The sequence below is a fragment of the Haemorhous mexicanus genome, chromosome 2 (genome assembly GCF_027477595.1).
Source record: "Haemorhous mexicanus isolate bHaeMex1 chromosome 2, bHaeMex1.pri, whole genome shotgun sequence".
Lineage (NCBI taxonomy): Eukaryota > Metazoa > Chordata > Aves > Passeriformes > Fringillidae > Haemorhous > Haemorhous mexicanus.
In genome coordinates, this window is record NC_082342.1 from 48,203,017 (window position 1) to 48,226,495 (window position 23,479).

A 23,479-nucleotide genomic window follows, 5' to 3' on the forward strand; every position below is an offset into this window, starting at 1 on the left:
GGAGCACCACTTGGATGTCCATAGCTGTTGGGCCTAAATTAACACAAGTATGGCTGTCTAAAACGTGGTGAGGAAAGCAGTTCTTACTCATACTTGATTCTGCCAACTCATAAAACTCAGGATGAGGTTTTAGGCATTATCTGCCTTCTGTCTTCCAGACATGTCTATTCACATGGAGATCAGTCTATTTACTAACTGGATTATGCAGATGAGTCCAAGTTGAAAAGCTGGAACATTAAACTGTTTGGATCACTATCTTTTAACCAAGAAATCTGATGTTACTTCTCACCATTGCCCTGTGAGGCAGGGAAACTTGACTTAAATTGCATAGTGCTGCTTGGATTGGAGTTCAGAGAGAATTGGAGGTTGCATGGAACAAAATCATAGTACAGTTTTGATAAGGAAGAGGAGACTTAATCTTGGTCACAAAGTAAAGTGGATTTTCAGGGTCAGTTTGTACTGCACTGAGTACCATGGGATGATTGTTTTGGTTTTTTTCTTTCTTTCACAGAACTGCCTTGCCTTGCAGAGTATGTGGATGGTTTATGGTATAGGGCAAAGCTGCTCTCTATTACACAGCTTGTGCCTGTTCAGATTCTGGTTCAGTTTGTTGACTATGGTACTTACTTAGTTGCCCCAACAAGCAGGTAAATAAGAAATAACTGCATGTCAAATGTCTGTGTGTATGTATGTATACACTAAAATCATAAAATATGTACTTATAAATAAATGTATGTTACATTTATTATTAATTTTTCTAGAGCTATGTATATATTTTTTACTATCATTTAGTATTGAATTTCAGCTAGAGAGTGTTTTGGCTGGTTAAATAATTTCTATCTGCAGGGTGTGGGGTTTGTGCACCTGCTTCTCTGTTTCAGGTTGTTCTGAAGCCCATTATTATAATATCAGATTTCTCCATTATCCCCACTCACTTAGCCTGTAAGTGGGCTCAGGTTAATCTGCTTCTGCACCTGAGAACCTTACTCAAAACAAGGCATGAGCTTTCCAGGTGTACAAACAAATCCCAATCCTGTGTGACTGTCTTCTACATAGAAGACAGCTGGGGAATGAACTGAGGGATAAAGGAGTATCTGAGTGGGACACACCCTGCTCTGCCTGTGTGGGAAATGGATGTTCAAATCTCTGTTCTGTGCAGTTCTGAGATGCTCTGGACTGCTCCTGTTCTGACACAGATGTCAGCTGAGTGTCTCAGAAATCCCAGGCTTTTAGGGTTCTGTAAGCCTGTCTGAATTTCTCATACATATGCATTTACATGTATGTGCATCGTACCTAGTACTACAGTGCATATAGAGAACCTGTATATATAGTACATATACACATACACACATATGTACTGCTTAATCACAATGACTGGCTCTCAAGCTTCTTGTGGAATGTAAACTTCCTTGCTGAAGATGCAGAATGGGGATTTGAACAGTTTTTGTGCTTTACAGTCTGTTAGGGTCTTGGGAGACAGTCTCTTCTGTTTCAGAGCTGCATTTCTCTGCTTCCCCTTTCCCTTTAGAAAGATAAAGAATGGGGAGATGACAGTGTAAACCCCAGGTACCTATTTCCAGTAATGTCTAGAGCACATTCAGGTGTGTAGCATTTGGACCACAATGGTTTGTGGAGCTGCATTGTGATGAATCACACTTGGATTCCTGTGCTGCAGTCTGTGCTTGGCTCTTGGGACTCCTCCCTGGGCAGAGTACTGGGGAGGGGTCTCTGACGCTGGGCTGCTTTCTGATAGCTCCTGTGCTAAGTCCTTCAGAGGCCCTAGCCCCGCCTGAGCAATTGTTGGGTCTGATGTTGGCATGTTTCTGTAGAGCAGGGACTCCACTCCTGGTTTCCACACCGTAAAAGTGCTGCGTGAGCCACGCAGCCATCCTGATGGCCTTACTGGCCGGTGGATTGCTGTGGGCAAGCACTTCTCATTTTGTCATGTTGCTTTCAGGTTGCGTCACATACCTTGTCATCTGCTGAAGTACCCAGTTCAAGCTGTACGAGTTCTCTTGGCTGGATTTAGACCTGCTTCAGATGACAAAAACGTGGAAAGAATTCCTTATTCCCCAGAATGGAGCCTGAAGGCATTGTGGACCATGGTGGACTGTGTTGAAGGAAAGCGTCTCTCTGCTTCCATACTTGTAAGAAATGTTTTTTGGTTTTTTTTCCCCTGGTTCTTGCTGAGCCTAAAATTCTCACTAGCACTCTAATTTCCAAGTCTTTGTTTTACTTTGAATCCTCATAGTTTAAAACCATTGAAAACTATTTACCATGAAGGAAAGCTAAGAGACAATGGTGTGTTGTTCTTAATTCTGCAATCACAAAGCTTCTGAGCATTCCTGTTATTTTAAAACCAGTTTACTTAAAAGCAGAGGTATTCTTTTTATATTCACAGTTCCATTTAGACAGTGAGCGTAGCCAGTAAAATCATTCAGCATCAGCTTGAGATTTAAATCTGTAACTGTCAACACTGTAAACTTTCAGACTGTTTCACCAGAGGTTACCATTTCGTTGTATGGAGATGACAAAAATCTGGTTCATCTGAAGCTGATAGAAATGGGTCTTGCAGAGTTGGATCAGTGACACGTAAGTACAGTGAACATGAACTACAAATTCATACCACTGGGGAGGGATGATTACAGAAGTTCTAAGCAAACTATAAACTGCCAGTAATGTGGACAACTAAAGTTTATTTGAGAAAAAAGCCCTTCTGTCCAGACATCCATTCTATTAGTAAAGTATTTAGCATAAAACAAAAAGTTGTTAAAAATTAACTTCTTTACATACCATTACTGAAACCCACAGTTTTAAGAACTTACAGGCACTGAAACAAAGAACCCTGGGGTGATATAACATAAAGAGCTTCTGCTGCCAGAAAAAGTTAATTTGCAGATGTGGCAGTATACTCTGCCCAAGCAATCAAAACTAATCTTTATTTTCTGCTTTTAATTTGTGTCAGGCAAACCACCCATGATAGCGTGCTGGTGACCACGTCTAGACAAACATGGGATATTTTTAATCACTCTTCTTTAGGGTTATGTGTTATCCATGGGGAATCCCAGAGACTTGGATTTTCATGTTTATTGGCCAACCCTGTTATGTCATTTTTCCTTCCCATTTATTTATTCCCATTTCCTTCCCATTTAAAAAGCACTCTTCTAGCAGATGTGAACAGATGATGTTCTTAACACTTTCTAATATTGGAATAGTGAAACTGTATATCCACATCTCAATCATTTCTGGCCTTGGAGCATTAAGTATTGTTCTGTGATACCCTTCTCATAGGAGTAGAAGGAACTAATGCATAGGGGTGAAGAATTAGATCTAAAGCTGATGCTGGGACACTTTTTATAGTATCTTGCTAAAAGACTTGGAGGGAAGATGAAGTTTTATTATTGTGACATGACTCTTGTTTGTGTTTCAGGTTTATCTGGTGACAGACATCTCCACCCAGCACCAGATAGGGAGCAAACAGCTGGGGCTGCGTTACTGTCTTTGTTCTGGAACACGTTTGTATTGTTGCTGGTTTCTGTTTTCACTTTCAGGTGTTGTTACACCTCTTTCACTTCAGAGTTTGGGAATAAACAGTTTGGTCAGCATGCACCTAAAAGCTTATTTTCCTTTACTGCTGTAGTATGTGAGGTTTCTTTGGGTGTCTCTTCATTCTACTAAATCCTTTACCTGTAAAGCTCAGCCCCTCCCAGTCTCTCCAATGAGAGCTTTGTCTAGATTATCAAGGAGAACACTTGTCTGGTGACTCCACAGCCTCTCCAGGCAGTGAGTTCCAGGGCTCAGTCATCCTCCCAGTAAAGCAGCCTCTTACTGATCAGAGGGAACCTGCTGTGCTTCAGTCTGTGCTCATACACACAGCCTTGCACACATCTCTTCCTTTAAGCTCCCATGAAAACAAGGGTCCAAAGCTGACCTCTGCCCAGGCACAATGGGACAAGCAGTGGAAGGATTCTGTCACAGTTCCAGTACATATTCTGGTACTACCCAGACATATCCTAGGTGCTGTTGCAAATACCCCAGAGAGCTCATGCTCATTTTCAAAATGTTTTCATTTAAAGACCAAAACCCCACTGTTTATCATATGTCTTGAAAGTGACTCAGCACTGAATTATGTAAGAGCTACTGTTTTGGGTAAAACTGCTCAAAGGCCAGGACCTGTCTATGCACCCAGCCAGGGAACTTCTGGGTGTGAGCAAGCACAGTTCTCATTCCTGTGAGTTCTCTCTCCTGTGAGTAATAAAGGGCATAGACAGAGTAAAGACAGAGCTTGCCTTCACTAAGGAGAAAGGGGGAGGGGGCAGAGCAGATAAGAAGAAGAAATATCTTCTTCTGTGTGAGAGAAGAAAACAAATTTTTCAACATGCACAAGAATGGAGACTTAAAGCAGCGAGCCCAGAAGCAACCTTTTGATAGTAGGTACTGCAGAATTTTGAATGACAAGTCAGCTTAAAAATACCTGCTAGGTGGGAAACCTGGATGAGATGACTTTTGTTAATTTTCTGGTGTTTCTGAGTGGCTTGGAGAATGAACCTGTCCCCTGTCCCCCAGTCTCACCTGTGTCAGCCCTGTGAGTATAGAAGAGCAGTTTATAGAACAGACACTGCAGTCTGCTAATGCTGTTGCCTCCTAATTCTGAGATGAAGAAAGTAAGATGAAGGAAGAAGAATAGTCCAAGACTGCCATTCATTTGGTCTTTCAAGTCAAGCAGTAAGTAAACTGATGTCCAAAATAAGGTGTGGTCTGCGGTTGTTTGAGTGTTCACTGACAGCTGATTTTAAAAATACCCTTTTAATGCCACATGGCTGAATACCAAATCAACAAACTGTTTCTTAAACACAGAAATGGGAAAAAAGAATTAGCAAAAGCGCTGATGTAGTAGCACCCACTGAAAAATAAATTTATTTAGAAAAAATTATAAATAATATATACACAACAAGCTTTAAGCTTTTCCAGTTGTTTACAGAAATGTACATTATTTTTGCTGATGTGCTAACACTTCAGCAGTTTTGATATGGTCTACAACTTAGTGTCCATGATAATATTACCATCCTTGTCCTTTATTCTGACTCTCCCAGAAACATACTTGGTTTCCTGCTGTCCATTCATGTACACAGTCTTGACAGTCCCATCTGGATACTCCCGTCTCTTAAAATGTGGAGTGTGCAGTTCCCGCTGGCCATTATTGAACTCTATAGTTTTGGTTCCATCTCTGCATTAAAGGGGAAAGAAAACCCCAAGGATTATGCTTTGGTGTAAGATTAGTCTCAGAACCAGCAGTGGATATGTAAGCCTAAATGAAGGAAGCCAGTATTTGTGGAAAAATCTGTTAAATATCTCAGCTGGTTCGTTCTCAAAAACCTGTTTCTGCAAAACTGATATTGCTTCTTTATACTTGAGAGCCTCCACTGCACTCTATCTGCATCAAATCCATCACTCCTAAAGTCCAAGGGAAGTGCTCGAAATACCAAGTTTTAAGCTATCAGTTATCTGCTGTCAGTCACACCTGCTTCCCACACCAGCCAGGTTCCTAGATATTTTTTCCTAGAATTATGTACAAATAGAGAAGTCTCTTAGGTTAGGGTACATACATTGTCTTTAGGCCTCTTCCATGCTACAAAAAAAAAAAAAAAAAAAAAAAAAAAACACCAAAAAACAACCAAAAAAACCCAAATCCAAAACTCAAGCAGAAACTGTGTTCTCAGGAGAGTCCATTGACATGCAAACCTGCAGGAGCTGCAGAAACACCCCTGTCACCATGTAGTGCCCCTGTCACTGAGCCCCAGGTGCTCCAGCCCCAGCCCAGCCCAGGGAACCCCAGGAGAAGCTCACCGCTGCACACGAACAATGGTGCCATCAGGAAAGATACTTTCTTCTTGGCCATCTGTAAATAGACTCTTAATTGTCTGATCAGGGAAGGTTATTTCCTTCTTGCCATCAGGATAATGCTTCTCTGAAATGTATTTTCAGACAATATGCTTGTTACATAAATATATATCTATATCTGGGCAATAATTCTGAGAGTTGGGTTGGATGATTTCCTTACCTATTTGTCCATTTGAAAACTGCAAGACCTCTAAGCCATCAGTGTATGTAGTGTGAGTAGTCTTAGCATCAGCATAGTAATAAATCTGCAGACAACAGTTGAGATTTGGTAAGTAATGAAAAGTTTTAAATGAGGGTACACATGCAGATGAATAAGCATTTATTGAAAAATGCAGATACAGGATACCTACCACTGTTTGATCAGGCATAATCTGTTTCACATCCCCATTGAAGAAGGTTATAGTTATGGTCTTCCCATCAGAGCCCACTTTTTTCCAAGTTCCATTTGGGAAAAATATAAGTTGACAGCCATTTTTCAAAACCTTCTCAACCTAATGAAAACACAAGTGAGGTCAGTATTGAGCCCTCACATTCACATTCTCACTCATCTTTCCCAACAGCTGTCTTCCACAATTTCCAAGTGCCAAGCTCTCATTTTACCTTTCCATCAGGATAAGCAGTTTCTCTCTGTATCTCTTCACTGCCTGTAAATGCAGGAGCAGATGGTGGTGACACATAAGCTTCATTAGGAGAGGTGTCCTGAGATGACAAGCAGAAACTCAAATCAAGCTTTGTCTTTATATACTTTTTTTTCTGGGCTGACAGGTATTTTTGGAAACAAGGAGCATCACAGAAGGAAGATGAATATGGGGAGGCATAAACACAATCTGGTGTTTAAGCAACTCCAAGTATAATTGTACAAGAGATGGAAACTGAGTAATCATTGGATATCTGTGGTCAGTTGTAGTCTGGACTAAAGTGGAAGTCAGTGCTGTGCTGTAACTTGGTGCTCAATTTCCTTAAGAAATCCAAATCGTGGTATGAAATTATCAAGTTCTCTAAAGCCTAAGTGTAACCTACAGCAAATACTGTAAGAAAGAATTAAACTATTTAAAAGATTCTTGTCCTACATGGAGCATATCAACATCCATCCTTCTTTAGCCCTCCAAAAGGTAAAAAATTCAAAAGAGCAGGAGATTGTTACTTTGTATTTTTTCCTGAGCCAAAAAATAATGCAACTACTAGACAAAGGTAAAACACTTCTAACAGCCATTTAGCCATTTTCTGTTATGACAATAAAAGCTGAAGAACACAAAAAGATGAGTTAACAGCCTCATCAGTCACCCTCCAACTACTTATGAACTTTTCTATTTCAGGCTTTTTCTTCTTCCCTGCTTTGAAAATCAAATCAATACACAGGACTTACTGCCACAAAAGCCTGAGAAGAATCTTCCAGTGCTGTCATTGCCTCAGAGGTGTTTCTCTCATTAGCAGGGCCTGATGCAGGTGTTCTAGAAAGTTTTCCTACTGAGATACATGCAACAGTTAAATTGGACAGAGAAATTAAAGTGTGGTTTAAGAGTTACAATTATATAGGAGGTCAAGCTGTACAGGACACTCACATTTCTTAACCAGTAGAAACTGAAAATATGGTATTTATTAAAAGGATAGGCACATGCCCAGAAAATAAACAATCACAGACATTGTTTTGTGTGTCAGCAAGAAGCTAGAATTGAAGAATCATTACAATGGACATTTAATGAACAATTTCATCTCTGTAGCTTTACAAAAGATTTGCCCCTCCTAGAAATTTATACAACATTATTAGTGACACCTTATAATGAACAAAGGAAGGTGAATATCAGCTTTTAATAGGAACTGATCAGCATATTTTTTCCATGTCTCTCCTATCAAATTACCAAAATAAAACTACCTTCAATTCTGGAACATACTCCTGTAACAGATAACATGATGGTTGGATGAGCTGTCAGAGGTGTGAAAAAAGTACCCTGCAGTTACTTTCCATATGTGATTATCCCTTAGGAAGGCAGACACTAACTAACTGTGAACAAGGAGCACCTGCCACAGCATTGCCCATATGATTACAGATCTGCTAATGGAAGGTTCTGAAGAGACACAGCAGTTCTGATGTTAACACACTCAACTAGACATTGGGAAGAAATTTTTCACTGTCAGGGTGGTGAGGCACTGGATCAGGTTGCCCAGAGAAGATGAGGTTACTCCTTTCCTGGAACGGTCCAAGGCCAGGTTGGATGGGGCCTTGAGCAGCCTGGTCTAGTGGAAGTTGTCCCCGCCTGTGGCAAGGGGTTGGAACTGGATGATCTTTGAGGTCCCTTCCAACCCAAACTATTTGGTGACTCAGATCTAACCAACATCTGCAGCTTGGAGAACACCAGTAATGAATGTCATTTTTGATTACAGAAAGCAGCTTCTGCAGTGCTGCAGACCAAGTATGACAAGAAGCATTTTTCACTTCAAAACTGGAGTGAAAGCACAGCTTTCTCCAGAATCCCACCCTATGAGGTATTTATCCATATGCTCAAGCCCATGACAGCTCCCACTCTATCTCCTTTCGAGGTGGTAATGCACTCCACAAAGCAAAACTTCATATTCATTTTATTTTAAAGACTTAACAGAATTCTCTGCATTGACAAATATTTTTACCTTTTGCTTGTGAATAACTTTTGCCGTTTATCTTGCTGCACTTCTGTACTGGAAGAAGCGGAGATGCACTTCGACTTTTAAGGCCTCTATTTGGTAGACACTAAATAAAGGAAGTATTTGTGGTTTATGAGACATGTAATCATAACTGTTTATACAGAGTCAATAAAATTTATAGACCCTCTGATATTAAATTTACTGGAAGCTTTCTTCACAAACGATACAGTTTTGAGACTTGATCAGCAGAAGGGCTTGCGTGATGTAGCCCAAGCTCCACTTTGGAACTCTTCCTCCATCAGCTCCCTCGCTACCAACAACTCCAGAATGTTGATTTGATGCAAGCAATCCAGGATAATAGTTATAGTTTCAAAACTTTTATATAACTGCTTTAGACAATTGTGAACTGCTTGGTTTGCCTGGTTGATCCCAAAGGGGCAGACTTTCACAGCTTAGACTCCATCAATTACTTTTCTTTCATACTTGCATCATTTTTAATTTCCAAGATGAGTTCCTCAACAAAAGGGATGCTGCACATTGTGAGCATTGATATTTGCAGAGAATATGACATTAACAAAATTCTGTGTCTGTCACCACTAGTGTTGTACCCACATCAGTAAAATTAAAAGCAAACAGCTAAATTGTAGCTATTAGAGTCCAAGTATATAACAGAAAACTCACCAGTATTCACACAAGTATATTTAAAGCACCAAGATTAATAACTTACAGATTCTGCTCTATTTAGACTCATCCCAGGATTTTCTATTTTTTTCTTGCTTCCAGCAGCTTCTACTTTCTTCCAGGCTTCTAGACGAAACTTCTCCATAATTCTGATTTCCTCTTTTAGCTCAAAATTCTCATTTACCAAAGCTTCTATTTGATCTTTCAGGCGTCGATGGGTGGTCGACCATTTTGCCTCTTTTCGTTTTAGATCTTCCTGTAACTCTGCAATCTGCTGTTTTAAAGCCTTAGAAAAATGCATGTTTTCATTTTTAATATAATAAAATATTTTTTCTTTTCTAGTAGAAATACAAACACAAGCAAAAAAGGCGTAAGTGGCAAAAAAGTCAAATCAGCTTAATAGTGCAGAGATGAAAGGTAAGGAAGAGTTTTCTTTCCTGAAAGAGTGATTATTTACTTTAAACTACCAACTTTATAAGCTCTACTCCAATCACAGGAATTGTTTTTCTTGCTTTCTTGACATCCTTTACACTTCCTAGACTGGCCAGTACAAATACACTTGGGACAGAAACACAAAATCCTTAATGCTACCCTTGGAGGTTCCTTCAAAAATCTTGGCACAGGAAAACAGGGAGGACACAAACACACATGCAAATCTCCCTAGTTTAGCAAATGTCAATTCAGTTTTCTGAAGGGAAATTTGTAGGGAAGGAAGAGAAAAATCCCTGTGTGATGTTTAATATGGCCTGTTTATGCACCTCATGTACCATACATCCTGACAATGAAGGAAGAAACAGCTCTTGTTCCTTACATCACTGATACCTAAAGACCTGTAAGTGATAATAAAATGTAACTTTGAAAATTGTAGAAGATTACTGCATAGACTGTACAAGAGTTATAGACAGAATAAAACCCTTGTGGAGGTCTAGTTTGCGTTTTGATCCACTCCCATGAATAAAAACTTACAACTTAGTATTTTAACTTGAGTAATTTTGTTTCAAAGCTGAAGATCATTCTATCAGTCACCAGCAGTTTTTAGGATGGAAATGTGACAAAAAGATTTGCTCATGAGGAGTTTTTGCCTTAAAACCATCAAACAGCATTGTAAAGACTGTAGTTCCCTTCCTCAATTAGAATAATTTAGATTGGAAAAAAAAACCCTTTAAGATCATTGAGTCCAACCATTAACTCAGCACTGCCAAATTCACCACTAACCCACGTCTCCTAGCAGTTCCCATCTTGAAATCACCTGTAATCTATGAACTAAGTTAGAATTTAGTTCCTGACTGCCTTTAAGTGAACTTACATGCTCCTATGTGGACTAGAGTAATAATATATTTTTATACCTGAATTTCATCCCGTTCTCTTTTATCTGGAATCGCTCTAGCTTCTGTGGTGTATTTTTCAAAAACTTTACGCTCCTTTTGCAGTTTTTTGATTTCCTTTTTTTTATACTCTTCTATTTCAGCCAGTTCTTGGGCTTTCTTCTGTTCAAAGTCTGCAATTTCTTTCCTATAATTATGAAACAAAGTTGTTGTTTTAGCCCAAATCTCCTTTATATCTAGATTTTAAGAACGAAAGTCAAGACTCCGTGTCTTGTGGTCACAGACTGCAGTTCAGCATCTATTACCCCCAGGAAGACTTACTTATAAATGTTATTATTTATTGAAGGAGTAAGAATTGTCACACAGCAGGTGTTTGAAGTCCAACAATATTTATTTTTATATCTTCTAGTCACAAACATTATGCTGAATTTAGAAAAGTTTTGGCCAAAATCTTGCCACATTCTTCAAAACATTAGAACACCATCCCCCAAAAACATCAGAGAAAAGAATCTGCTAACAGGAGGTCAAAAATTAAACGTTAGCCAAAGACACAATGCTATTCCCAAACAAAACAAAAGTGGCTGTGCTAGCAACAGATGTGCCCCATTTATGTCATCAGAGAATTATTCTGTTCTATACACCACTTATAAATGCCCCTGTTCAAATTAAAAGATTCTCAGTGTGTACACACCAATATCAAATCCAAAGCGAAAGCATTAAGACCAGTTCTGCAGGGCTAATTCAGGATTGTATTATCCTTTAGAACAAAAGTATACATTCTCCAAAATACAGCCTTTAGGGACATCATTTTAACTGAGCAGGGGTTCTTAACACTACTAAATTGTGTGTAATAATTACAGTTTAACATACACATAGAGCAACAACTTGTGTCTAGACCAATCTCTGCTGTAACTGAAGCACATGAATTGTTTACCTGTGCTGCTGGTAACTGGACATTAGGAGAGTCTGCAACATGCTGTGAAAGTGAATGCACCAAAATGTCTCGAGTAAAAATTACCTGATATTTGCCAGGGCGTGCTCTCTTTCTGCACGGAGTTTACTCAGAGTTGTGTTCTCAGCTCGGAATCTCTCAATTTCATTCTCCAACTCAGCAAGTCTCTCTCTCAGTAGCTGGGATGGAACAGTGTTTCCTGTCAAAGCACAGCCACATGCACATTATCCAAATGCCACTCATAAGACTGAAGTGAACAATTATCACACACCAGCTTAAAAATTGTTAAAAAAAAAAAAAAGAAAAACCAAGTAAATACTATTTTTAGAGACATAGTAAATACCATTTAGAGACAGCAGTAATTTTGCAAAAAAAAAAATCTACTATCCAAATAACATAGAAGTTATGCTTTAAAACACTGCACTACTTACTCAAGTACCTCAAATATGGAGGAGATCCATTACTTTCGTAATGTACTTTTTAAGTACTGAATGTATCTTTCATCTTGGTAGAACTAAAGCTATATTTAGAAATAGAATTTGAAGGGCTTCACATCAAACCAGAGAAATAAAATGATGGTATAAGGGTGTAATGAATGTATATGGCACATGTGTAGGTACATACCACATATATGTGCCAGCTACATGTATGCAGTATGATGGTATAGGGCATATCAAACAGGAAAGTTTATGGTTGTAAGTTTTTTCAAGCTTTAGTCACTACAAAGTCTGTTCACACCCATCCCTGATGGGGAATCTGTTGCAGTGACTGACAATAGGGAGGGGGTTTTGTGGGCTTTTTTTCCCATCCTGGTTTGCTGTTCAGCCACTATTTAAGAATCCGTGGGGTTTCAGAGTCTGAGTATGCAACAGAATAGACGAAATATTGATGTTGCTGTGTAGGTGATTTCCTTGCTCACCCTTTACTCTGAAATGCTCTAAAAAAAACCTCAACCCTACCCCTCTTCCTGCAAACTTTTAGCAGCCATCTTTAGACAAGCCTATACAATCAATTCTCCAGAAAACAATAAGCAGAAGTAGCAGCTTTCATATCAATCACAGAATATCCTGACCCAAAAGGATCATCAAGCCCAACTCCTGGCCTTGCACAGTACATCCCCAAGAGTCACACCATGTATTTAAGTGCATTGCCCAAACACTTTTTGAACACTGTCAGGCTGGTGCTGTGACCACTCCCCTGAGGAGCCTGTTCCAGTGCTCAGCTACCCTCTAGGCTGGTAAGGTAATATCTAGATAATATCCAACCTGAACCTCCCCTAACACAATTTCAGGCCATTCCCTTGATTCAAAGGAATGTACTCCACAGCAGGTACTGTAAAGCACAGCACACTGGAGCCAAGAGATCATGAGCACGTCTGACTGGGGTTCACTTTGCACAGGCTTTTATACTTTACAGTTCTGGCATCCACCCTTGTTTGTTTCCTTATCTAAAAGCTGCAGCTTTAAGGGTTGGGGTCTTACATAACGTGTGCTTTCTTTATCCTAGGGCTACAAACACAGCCCACAGTTCCTATCTAACACATTCATCACAGTCACCTAACTGCTGTTATGCTTTTCTATAACTGTGCTTTATTGATTACATCCTTCTATCTATCCTATGACTTTGCATTTTTCTGGTCCTTTGTGACAGCCAACATGCCTCTCCTTTCTTACCACCCTAGCCTGCTAGGGCTAGGCCTCTGCCTGCAAAAGTGGTTACAGTCAGACACAGCAGATACACTTAAATCTATTGCTAATTCATACTTATGCTAAAGTGCTGATGTCAAGTGAGGCCTGTGTTTCACCCTCAGGTCTGTCACTTCTCACCACAGAGAACAGATCAGCGCCTGCCCCTCCCCTTCCCCTCACAAGGAAGCTGCAGACTGCAATGACGTCTCTCCTCAGTCTCCTCCTCTCCAGACTGAACACAGCAGGTGTCATCAGCCCTTCCTCATACAGCTTCCCCTCCAGACCCTTCACCATCCCTATGGCCCTCCTTTGGACACTCTCCCATAGTTCAATGTCATTTTAATGTTGTGGCACCCAGAACTGCCCCCAGCACTGGAGGTGAGGCTGCCCCAGTGCAGAGCAGAGCAGGACAATCCCCTCCCTTGCCCAGCTGGCCAGGCTGTGCCTGATGCCCCCCAGGACAGGGTTGGCCCTCCTGGCTGCCAGGGCACTGCTGGTTCACGTTCAACTTGACACAGACCAGGATCCCCAGGTCCCTTTGTGTGGCACTGCTCTCCAGCATCTCATTTCCCAGTCTGCCTGTATACCCAGGGCTGCCCCATCCCAGGTGAAGAATCTGGCAGTTGCCCTTGCTAAACTTCATCTGGTTGGTGACTGCCCAGCCCTCTCATTTGTCCAGGTCTCTCTGCACAGCCTCCCTGCCTTCAAGGGAGTCAACAGCTCCTCCCAATTTAGTGTGGTTGGCAAACTTACTTAGTATTCCTTCCAGTCCTGTGTCCAAGTCATTTATGAAGATGTTGAAGAGCACAGGGCAGAGGACAGAGAGGATGGAGCCCTGTGGAACCCCAGTAGTGACAGGTCACCAGTCTGATGTCACCCTATTCCCTGTAACCCTTTGTGCCTGACCTGTGAGCCAGTTGCTCTCACATCACATGATGTGTTTATCCAGCTGAGTGCTGGACATTTTGTTCAGAAGGGCACTGAGAGATATTAAATCAAAGGCTTTACTGAAATCCAAAAAATATTACATCAACTGGCTTACCATAAAAACCTAAACAAAATCCTAAACATTCACTGGAGCAGAGTCTGAAACAAAGATCACAACCTCAGTGACAAAAGATTTAAATACGAGGTTGTGCCATCATGCTTTCACTGAACAACTCCATTTTTAATGATAGCAGAAACGCAACAGTTGCAACAGGGGGTTTTAGAGGAAGTTCTGCACAGATGTAACCATATAGACGAAATCAAACTTGGGCAAAGCAGAAAAATGAATCCACATTTCCTATATTCCCCATGAACTCTGTAGATACTATACTACTCTCAGAAATCACAGAGAAGTCTGCAACTCCCTTATATTTCATGAAAGGAAAAAGTTAACCTAGCAGTGAATAGCATCACCCTACTGTGGTATAAATCCACTGTGGTGGAAAGGAAAGTACCACTTCATTTTCAGCTTTCCCTTGCTATTTTCCTTCATTCAGAAACAGTGATCAAGCAGCTTCAGATAAAGTTACTTCAATGAGCTGAAGCCTCCAGAGGGAAGGAAAAAAAAAAGAAACCCTACAATTAAATAAATAATTTTTTTAAAAGAAGTTTTCCCCAATGAGAGTCATTCTGCAAGCTGTGTAATTGTTCAATCTGGCATCAGACATGCAGGGGAAGAAAGGGCCATTTCTCACAGCAGAAGTCTGTCCTTAAACCCTTTGGTGTAATTCCAGTTTGGAGCTTAAGCACTAGTAGGGAAGACGTGTACAACACGCCTTCCTCACCACCTCCTACCAGTTGCTGTTCTCTCACCTCCTAGCTCTGGTTCCACATTTGATTTGGTTTCATGCTCTGGATGGCAGCCTGCCTTCTGCTTTGGCTTCAGTGAAGGAAACAGTTTCATCATCAGGTTTGATACAGGAGGTCCATTTGAATCACTGTCCACTACAAACTCTTTGGACATTTCATCTCCTTTCTTTGAGGCAACTTTTCTCTTTATTGCTTTGTCTGGGACAGTTGTATCATTCTTAAAGGAAAAGTCCATCTGCAAAGGTGTTTTAGTATATTTTTCAGGTAAATCAATGCTAACATAATTTTCATCAAGATCACTCCATGTTCTTTCATCATCAAACTCAAATTTATTCCTACTTATACACAACATGCTTCTGTGATCATCTGTAGCTTTTCTAATCTTTTGCTTTGACAGTGCAACACAATCTTTGTCTGACAACCCAAGGTCAGCATCTCCATTTTTGCTCTCTTTGCTAATGTCTGTAGCAGAATTTCCACAATCAAAATATTCTGGACCACTTTCTCTGTGGTTCACAAGGGCTGTCTTATCATCTTTGTTGTCATGCCTCAATGTGGCCCCAAATTCACTCTCAGAATCTGTAGCAGTATCACTGTTGCCCTCACTCTTATCTTCATTTATAATCCAGTGATTACTTTTTAAAGCAGGAGCTGCTTTCACGGAAGAAGCTGAGAATATTACACCATCTGTTTTACTCAATGGATCCTTCATCCTAAAATCTGTTCCTGAATTTGAGGCTGTATGCATAACTGGGCTATCATTTATATTTTCCTGTGCCACGCAGTCTGCCCTTTTACTTCTCTCATTTGTAAGTTCAACGGCCAGCGCCTTGACTTGCTGCTGCTTTGCCTTGATTGGAGTAGAGGACATCCTACGGCCTTTTGAAGTTTGCTGGTCTCGTTCCAAGATCCTTTGCACAAATGAGGAATTACTTGAGAAAGATATTTCATCTGCAGCTTGTTCTAGAAACAAAAACTCATCTAGTTCTAGATTCTCTTTTTCTTTTTCTTTTTCCCAGTTCTCCAGTTTATTCTGAAATGAAAGTTCAAAAGACAGTTCTGAATCTTTTACAGGGTGACCTATGGGACATTTAGAATTAGAAAAGGCACTGATCAGTTCTTGAGACAACAGAGACTTTTCAGCACCAGGTAATTTGTTTTTGATTTTGCAAGTGTTAGACTTGGCAAATTCTACTCTGTTCTCTATATTTTCTATTTTGTTGTTAATTTCTGATTGGTAAGAATCTCTCATCTGTCCATCATGATTTTTTCCTGATTGCATTCTTGTTTCTAAAGACAAGATATTTTCTCCATTGTGATTCCTGAGTACCACTGTCTTCTGAATAGGACAATGTTTTACTTTACGGGGGTGGCTGTATTTTTTACGTGGTGCAAAAGGATTTTCAGAAACCAGTTCTTTGCCAGGAAGTGCAGTTTTCTTCTGTATTTGTAATCTGTCCATTTTAATAACATTTCTATCATCTAAAGCCCTTTGTTGAAGTTTTGAGGTGTTTTCTCCAAGTTTTGTCATTTTAGACTTGGCATTAGTGAATCTTGTTAAACCTTCCCCCCTTTTCAGGAAGGGTCTCTTGATCACTGGTTTTTGGACAGCTGATCCATTTGTCTCCTGAAAATGAGTAAAGAAAAGCAAACAATAAAATGTTAAAAAGCTCCTTACACAGTTTGAAGATTTCTTCAAATAAATCCCAGATATCAGTAGAAATTTACATGGTACATTTCTACTGGATTTCTGAAGACTTCAGCAAGTGAAGTATTTGGGGCTTGTTATTTTTCAGAATGTATATGTTGCATTCAGTGTTAGCTTTCCCTGCTAGCATCTTCCTCATACGCATTTAAAGCACCTATCACATCTTGGCACAATATATAAAGAGGAATGAAGGTTTTTAAAGTCATAATCAATAACCTGTAATTTCTGGCTTTGCTCCAGGCGCTGTTCTTCTAGTTGTATCTGTTCTTCCAAGAATTCTTCAAAAGTTTGTTTCTTCCCATGTATTGCAGCTTTAATAGGTCTAGAGTAAGTACAAAAACAACTCTTACAATTCTGCATAAAATAACTATGTTTAACACCACTGGTAATCAAAGACCTATGGTGTAATTGCATAAAAGATGAAAAATTTTGAGGTGCTTTAGGCATTAAGATAATCTGAGAAATACATTTTAACACTACATGTTTATCCAATCCCTGCAATAGTTAAAAGACACCTAAAAGACACTATGTGCAGGTTTTGTTGATTTTTCTTTCACTGCTTTTCTTAATGACCCTTTCTTTCAGACAAATCACCAAACTTCTACTCCTAATTCCTACAGTATCACCTTTCCACTCAGGAATGCTACTGAGATAACGTTCCCTGTCTCCCTCTTTGATATTCCTCCTCCTTCGCAGGAGTGCTGGGTCTGGCTGGCATGGAGTGAGTTTTTTTCATAGCTAACAGCATGGATAACATAATATTTGAGCTATTACTGAACCCTGCTTGTACAGCATCAGGGCTTTCTTTGCTTTTTCATGCTGCTGCCCACCCCAGGAAGCAGGCTGGGGGTGGGCAAGACCTACCCCAGGGGAGACACAGCTACATTTCACAGAATCACATAGTCACTGAATGGTTTGGGTTGGAAAGGACTTTAAAGATCATCTTGTTCCAACCTCCCAACGCTGCCGCAGTGGGCAGGGACACCTTCCACTAGACCAGGTTGCTCAGAGCCCTGTCCAGCCTGGTCTTGGACATTTCAAACAATCATAACTCCCCATAATAAACTAAAAAGTCACAGCCTTACTCTCCTCCCTCACATTACTACTTTCAGAACATAACAGTGGATAGAAGGTTGTAATAAATCAAACTGGGAACAGCAATCATAACTGCTTATATACCCAGCTATACTGAAAGGTGCTTCTAAGCTGTCATTACCCCAGGCTGCACACACACCTCTTCATCCAACACACATTTCATCTTTTACAGCACAAGCAATTCCAAGCAAGAGACTCTCTTAGCACAGTACCTAGGAAAATCAAATCCTTTGTTAAGAAATTGCACAAATTCAGAGCATCAGACTCCTTCATTCAGGACTCAGAATTCAACCAAACTTGTGTGATTTGATAAAAAATGCAAACTCATAGTCTGAATTACCTTTCCTCTGCATTAGTCAACAACTGTTCACCTCCACGGGAATTTTCAGAGACATCTGTGCTTCCCACACCTAATATGTGATCAATGTGATTATCTTCACTTTCCATTATTAATTCCATCTTTTTTTCTGGACACCACAGGTTTTTTTCTGTGAAAGCAACAGAGTTGTTTGATTTTTTTCATCCCAACAACAAATCAGCTTTCAGCACATACTTTAAACAGCATTCAGGTCAGGTGAAAACCAGAAGATAGCTTCATTGTCATGTGATCTGAATTCCTACATAAAACAGTTCTAAGATTTCCCCAAATTAATTCTAATTTGAATTTGCATTTCTTTTTAATGGAATAAACAATTATGCATTAAAAAATTTCCATAGACTTTAAATAATCCATTCTGAGTGTTCATCTGCTTTGCTATTGTTAATGTATAGCTTAAAAAGATAACTGAACAAATGTTGATATCTGCTGTACCGGGAGCTCTCTTATCAAGCTTCTTGTTTCCCATACATATATATGCATATTCCCATATGCATATATATATAAAAATGTATAAATTACGAAGAATTTGATTTTTGGCTTGTGCTGCTTTTAACCAAACTCGAACGGACAACAACAGGAACATTCTGAGGTCTGTAAGCTGTCAGTAAACAAACCAACATACCAAGGAAACCAACTAAAATTATAAAACCTTCAAAATAAGTAGCAGAAAATTACTTTCAGTTGCAAGGGGGAAAAAAGCACCACACATCAAGTTATTTTTCTAGAAATGACTAAGCAGTAATGTATTTGTCTTCCTTGTTTTTCAAACAATTTGGCCTTTTCAGAGGCACACACAGACCTTGCTTTTCACAGGCAGACACTTCTGAAAGATTGTTCTTCAAAGATGAGGTGCATTCTCTGTTGTTCAGCTTTTGTAAAGAATCTTTGTCTTGTGTATGGGAAGAAACAACCAGAGCACGAGCTCTGTCTTCAAAGATATTATGATATCCAGACGCTGGCAACTGAGGTGAGGGTGCTAAGCCTGTGGAATGCCCATGTCTCAGCTTTTGACTTTCAGCCATTACAGTAAAACCTTGAAAGGAGAAGGAACAAAATGGCTGTGTCATTCTATTTGTACCACAAAACTACTGCTCCACAGGAGAAAAGAAATGACACTGAAGGGCAGGATTGATCACCCTGCCTTCACCCTTATGTCACTGACCAAGAATAAGTGATTGGGTAATGTTGATTTTCTTCTCCTAAAATAAGCCCTAATTTAATCTTCTCAGGTAGGCAGAGTGAAAGACAGTCATTTAAGTCAGGTTGGACTGACACTGCCAAGAACAAAAAGTACCACTTCTCAGCTCTAAAAGCTTTTCCCAGCCAAGAGCTGTCCCCTCTCCTTGCATCCAGCAAACAAGACTGGAAAACTGATACAGGTTACAAGTCTCTGTTTTTAAACACAGATCAGCTCTCTATCCTGGTTCAGTTCATCACTTGAATGTGATATATGAGCACAAACAAGGAGGGACCAAGTCATTTGGCTGCACTGAAAGCTTAAAGCAATCAGAAGTACTGTGAGAAGCAGCTAATCAGAAAGGGAAGTAATTATTTTACACTTCAATACATGTACTTTGAAGCAAGGGCTCCCATCATAGCACATATTGATCAAGCCACAATTCAGCTGGCGTTTTATAAAAGTAGGACAATATTCCTTCTTCAGTTGCACTCAACTTTCAGACACTGAAGCAATGCAGCATTTATCTTTGACTAATCAAGTAATCTTAAAATAAAGAACCCAGAAGACACTTTCAGATTTTAACTGGAAAATGAGATTAGATTTTTCAGTGTATACAAAGGTCATCATGTGCTTTCTTTCTCAACCTACCAAGAGCTGCTGGCTGGCCAGATACCATGCTACGTAGCTTCTGCTGCTCTTCCATTAACTTTTGAAGTTGTTCCATCTGTTGTTTCTTTAACTGTTCCTGTTTCTGCTGTTGCAATTCCTTTAACTTTTCAAACAAATAAATAAATGTATTAGAGGCTAGGTTTATTTAGAATGTGCCACAGAAATATTTTGTTATAGATTGTCAATAACTTTCTAAACACACTTAATAATTCCTCTTAAGATACCAATAAATCAGCTAATATTTATTTAGCCACTGATTGATACCACTGACAATATTTTAAAAGTGGGTAAGTATTCTCCTGTAAAATACAGGAGAAAACTCTTATAGCACCTGGCAATTCATGGAATTCTACTCTGGAAATACTCTGTCTCCCTCTCTCCACTCCAATGAACAGACACAGAGATTTATGCTGATGTAGCTGCTGACAGAGCAGACAAGGACTTCTTAACTGCAAGATCTACTGAAGTTCTGCTGAAGGCTTCCACCCAACACAATCTGTATCCAGTATTTGGGAAGAGCTTTAAGTGAGCAAACTGCCACTTACAGTGGATTGACTGACACACTTGCATTAGAAAAAAAAAGTAAGTAATGCGACAGCATTACAATTCCAGGCCTTTTTTTATCCTGTTGTCTTGGATACTTTATCCCATTCAACACTAACATATCCCCTCACCTCAACAGAACCAGGTATGTCACACCTACTTTGAGAACTAACAAAAGATGTTGCTATAGATACAAGAACATTCAACTCCACTGTGTTGTGAATACCTGTGGTCAAGCACTACCACTGTAATGACCAGCACCCCATTTCCACAACCTCAAGTGAAGAAAGACTGTAGACCTGCATGCACCTTTCCAGGAAAAATGATTTTAAGAACGATTTCATTTTAAACTGGAACTTGTGCCACCTGGAAACAACAGTAGTTACACTCTCAGTAAATCACATCATGAGGAGAACACCAACTTTCATGTGAGCATAACTGGAACTTAGGATTTGCTCTTTAATCTTGCTGTGGCCCATACATTCGTTGCAAGGGGTTTGCTTACTTGCAGGCATAACAAATCATATGCAGGAACAAAATAAACCCTACTGTAAGCATGTCAAAGAATTCTAGGTATATTTATTACCTGTTCAAGCTTTTGTAAGAGTGGATCACTGTGTCTGTATTTCTTCTGACCATCCACTTCACCATGGACTAAGTCTGGTTTAGAGTTTTCTGAGTTTCCAGCTGCTGCTGGAAAAGGTGTTCCAGTGGTACATTGCTGAAGTGTCTGAGTGCTGGTAGACTCTTCACACAGGGAGTCATCACTTACAGAACAGCTGTCTGAAAGATGCAGCACTTCTTCAGGTAAAGTTGTGATGTTTTCAGGTCCAGGTAACAAATTTGCTTTCTTAAAGTTCAAACCAGGAAGACTAGGACCTAACAAGACTCCAGCACGGGTACTATTGAGCATCCAATATGCACTGAAGTTTTGCTCACCACTCAGATTTTCAACAGTTGGCATCTTGCAAATTGTATTCCAATTTCTTTGCTGATCAGCATTAACACAATAATATTATGTTCTGTAGATTTAATACAATATAACTTTCAAAGTTCCAGGCGGTTGGTATGGACAGTTATCTATCTACTTCTAGCACCTAGAAATAAAGCAGATTAAACAAAATCAGAAATTTACAATAACAGATTCTGAGTAAAGGAATACAACCAACTCTGTTATAACCAACAGTGCATTTATAAAATTAAATCATAGTCAATAGAAACAATTTGGATAATAAGTAACAAACACTTTTGGTGCAGAAAATCAACATAATCCAACTCTTAATTGTATTATTTGAGTGCAGCCAATATAATCTCAAATACATAAAGCTGTACATAATATTTTCTTCAGCAGTACTGGGAGGGATTCAGAATTTTTTTTAAACACCTGCAATAAAAGAAGTGATTTGATGAGCTGAGAGATCTCCACCATGTGAACTTCATATTAATGCAAAGTTTCAGATATGTCCATCTCAATACAAACACTTTACTGCACATAACACTTTTCAATTTCACAACTTCCTTAGTTTCTCAAGGAAACGCTGCAGCTACGCTGCTTGTTATCTTCCTTCTCCTAAAAAGTCTCTTTAAAATCCATCCAAAGGAAAGTTTAAATAGAGCAACAAATCCTACAAGTGCCATAAGACATTAATAAATTCATGTAGGAAGGAGGCCCAAAGTGATTTCCTCACTTAGGAAGAAAAAGACAAAACTGCTGCCGGTGACAGTGTGGCAACAGGAGCCGGGCTGCTCAGCCGTGCTTCCTCAAGGGAATCCCAGGGCAAATGATTCTCTGCCTGTGCATGTGGTGTGTCAGGGGGAATACAGAGAAAAGGGGCCATGGCACCAAGGACAGACAACCACAGCAGCCGAGGTTCAAGAGTCCTGCTAATCAGGAAATAACTGCTTAAAGCTTCGTTATGCCCAAGAGACCAGCTCATGCCAGCTCTCACCTAATTCTCCCGCAGTAAAAATACTTGTGTTTCCAACAAGAGTTTGAAACCGCGACTGGGAGAGTCATACAAATGCTTCATATAGAAACGACTGCGTTCTGTTTCCCAGCGAGATGCAGATTCCCGCAGTGGCAAACTGAAGTCTGCAAGGCCCACGGTCTGTTTTACTCATCCCCTTTGGGAGACCCTCTGGAGGCCGCCTGCCAGTCTAAACCTCCCCATGAAATTCACGGCAGCAGCACCTTCGAGCCAACCGGAGCAGCCGGCAGGGATCAGGCTGACTCGTCCCGCGAAGGGCAGGAGGGACAAAGGGACCCCACATAGGTCGACAGTGGGGAGATGAGCACAGCCCCGCTCCTCAGCCGAGCCGAGGTGTCGGGCCCAGCGCCCTCCTTCCCTCACCGACACCGCCCTCACAGAGCACGCCCCAAGCGCACCCTCGGCCCCGAAGCACCCGCTTCACGACAGCTCCGGCCCGCGGCCACTCGCATACAGCGAGGCAGCTGCCCCAGCCCCGCTCCTCAGGCCGCCGCTGCAACAGCGCCCAGCTCCGACTGCCACAGCCCTCTCCTTCTATTACAAACCTGCCGCCATCGCACAGCCTCTCGGCGCCACAGGCTGGCACCGCCCCGCCTCCCCGCATGCTGGGAGCTGTAGTTCGAGCGCCGCAGGGCCACCTCGCAGTTGGCCAAGGAACGCGGCCGATTGGGACTACAGCTCCCAAGGGCCTCCGCGGCGGGAAGGCGGTTGATGGGCGTCCACCGCGGCGGCCGTGCCCCGGTTCGTGCCGGGCCTGTCCGGGCGGGAAGCGGCGGCGGGACCCGCTCCGGGCCGGGGCTGTGCCGGCTCCCGAGGACGCCCCGCAGCTCGGGGTGGCTCCCGGGTGCTCCCGCTCGTGGGCCTTTGCGGAAGCCTCTTGAGGCAGCGTCGCTCTGCTGCTGGGGCGAGGCTGCGGACTCCAGTGTGCTTTAGATGCGGATACTCACAGCCTTT

The 23,479-nt window shown here is 40.8% G+C and overlaps 2 protein-coding genes across 3 annotated transcripts in view; one reads left to right on the top strand and one right to left on the bottom strand.

The window, feature by feature from the left end:
* The window catches only part of RNF17 (ring finger protein 17), a 39,079-nt gene extending 36,490 nt beyond the window's left edge, over nucleotides 1-2,589 (top strand). Inside the window, exons 33-35 of the mRNA XM_059840367.1 lie at nucleotides 512-647; nucleotides 1,958-2,147; nucleotides 2,491-2,589. Of these exons, the coding sequence (XP_059696350.1) occupies nucleotides 512-647; nucleotides 1,958-2,147; nucleotides 2,491-2,589 (425 nt within the window). The remainder of the gene's footprint in view (nucleotides 1-511; nucleotides 648-1,957; nucleotides 2,148-2,490) is intronic.
* Nucleotides 2,590-4,895: 2,306 nt separating this feature from the next.
* On the bottom strand, nucleotides 4,896-23,106 carry CENPJ (centromere protein J). 2 transcript variants are annotated; one of them, XM_059838681.1, is made up of 17 exons: nucleotides 23,071-23,106; nucleotides 21,124-21,634; nucleotides 19,974-20,097; nucleotides 18,945-19,178; nucleotides 18,107-18,254; nucleotides 16,888-16,993; nucleotides 14,967-16,590; nucleotides 11,545-11,677; nucleotides 10,548-10,713; nucleotides 9,248-9,487; nucleotides 8,527-8,626; nucleotides 7,268-7,365; nucleotides 6,502-6,600; nucleotides 6,252-6,392; nucleotides 6,062-6,146; nucleotides 5,848-5,968; nucleotides 4,896-5,227 (listed from the first exon to the last, which is right to left on the bottom strand). In XM_059838681.1, the coding sequence occupies exons 2-17, from the start codon at nucleotides 21,499-21,501 to the stop codon at nucleotides 5,035-5,037; spliced, it is 3,990 nt and encodes a 1,329-aa protein (XP_059694664.1). In that variant the 5' UTR covers nucleotides 21,502-21,634; nucleotides 23,071-23,106; the 3' UTR covers nucleotides 4,896-5,034. The 2 variants fall into 2 exon arrangements, with proteins under 2 accessions (XP_059694664.1, XP_059694663.1); XM_059838680.1 differs by having other exon boundaries at nucleotides 7,268-7,368.
* Nucleotides 23,107-23,479: the final 373 nt, after the last annotated feature.

Bases quoted from the DNA above. Each gene is read 5' to 3' on its own strand.
- CENPJ (XM_059838680.1), bottom strand. From the start codon at position 21,501: ATGCCAACTGTTGAAAATCTGAGTGGTGAGCAAAACTTCAGTGCATAT. The intron at 18,255-18,944 runs GTCTGTGTGTGC...TTGCTTTCACAG, and splicing joins GTCTGCCTGTGAAAAGCAAG to AAAAAAACCTGTGGTGTCCA. The intron at 9,488-10,547 runs GTATAAAAATAT...CATTTTTCTAAG, and splicing joins GAGAACGGGATGAAATTCAG to GCTTTAAAACAGCAGATTGC.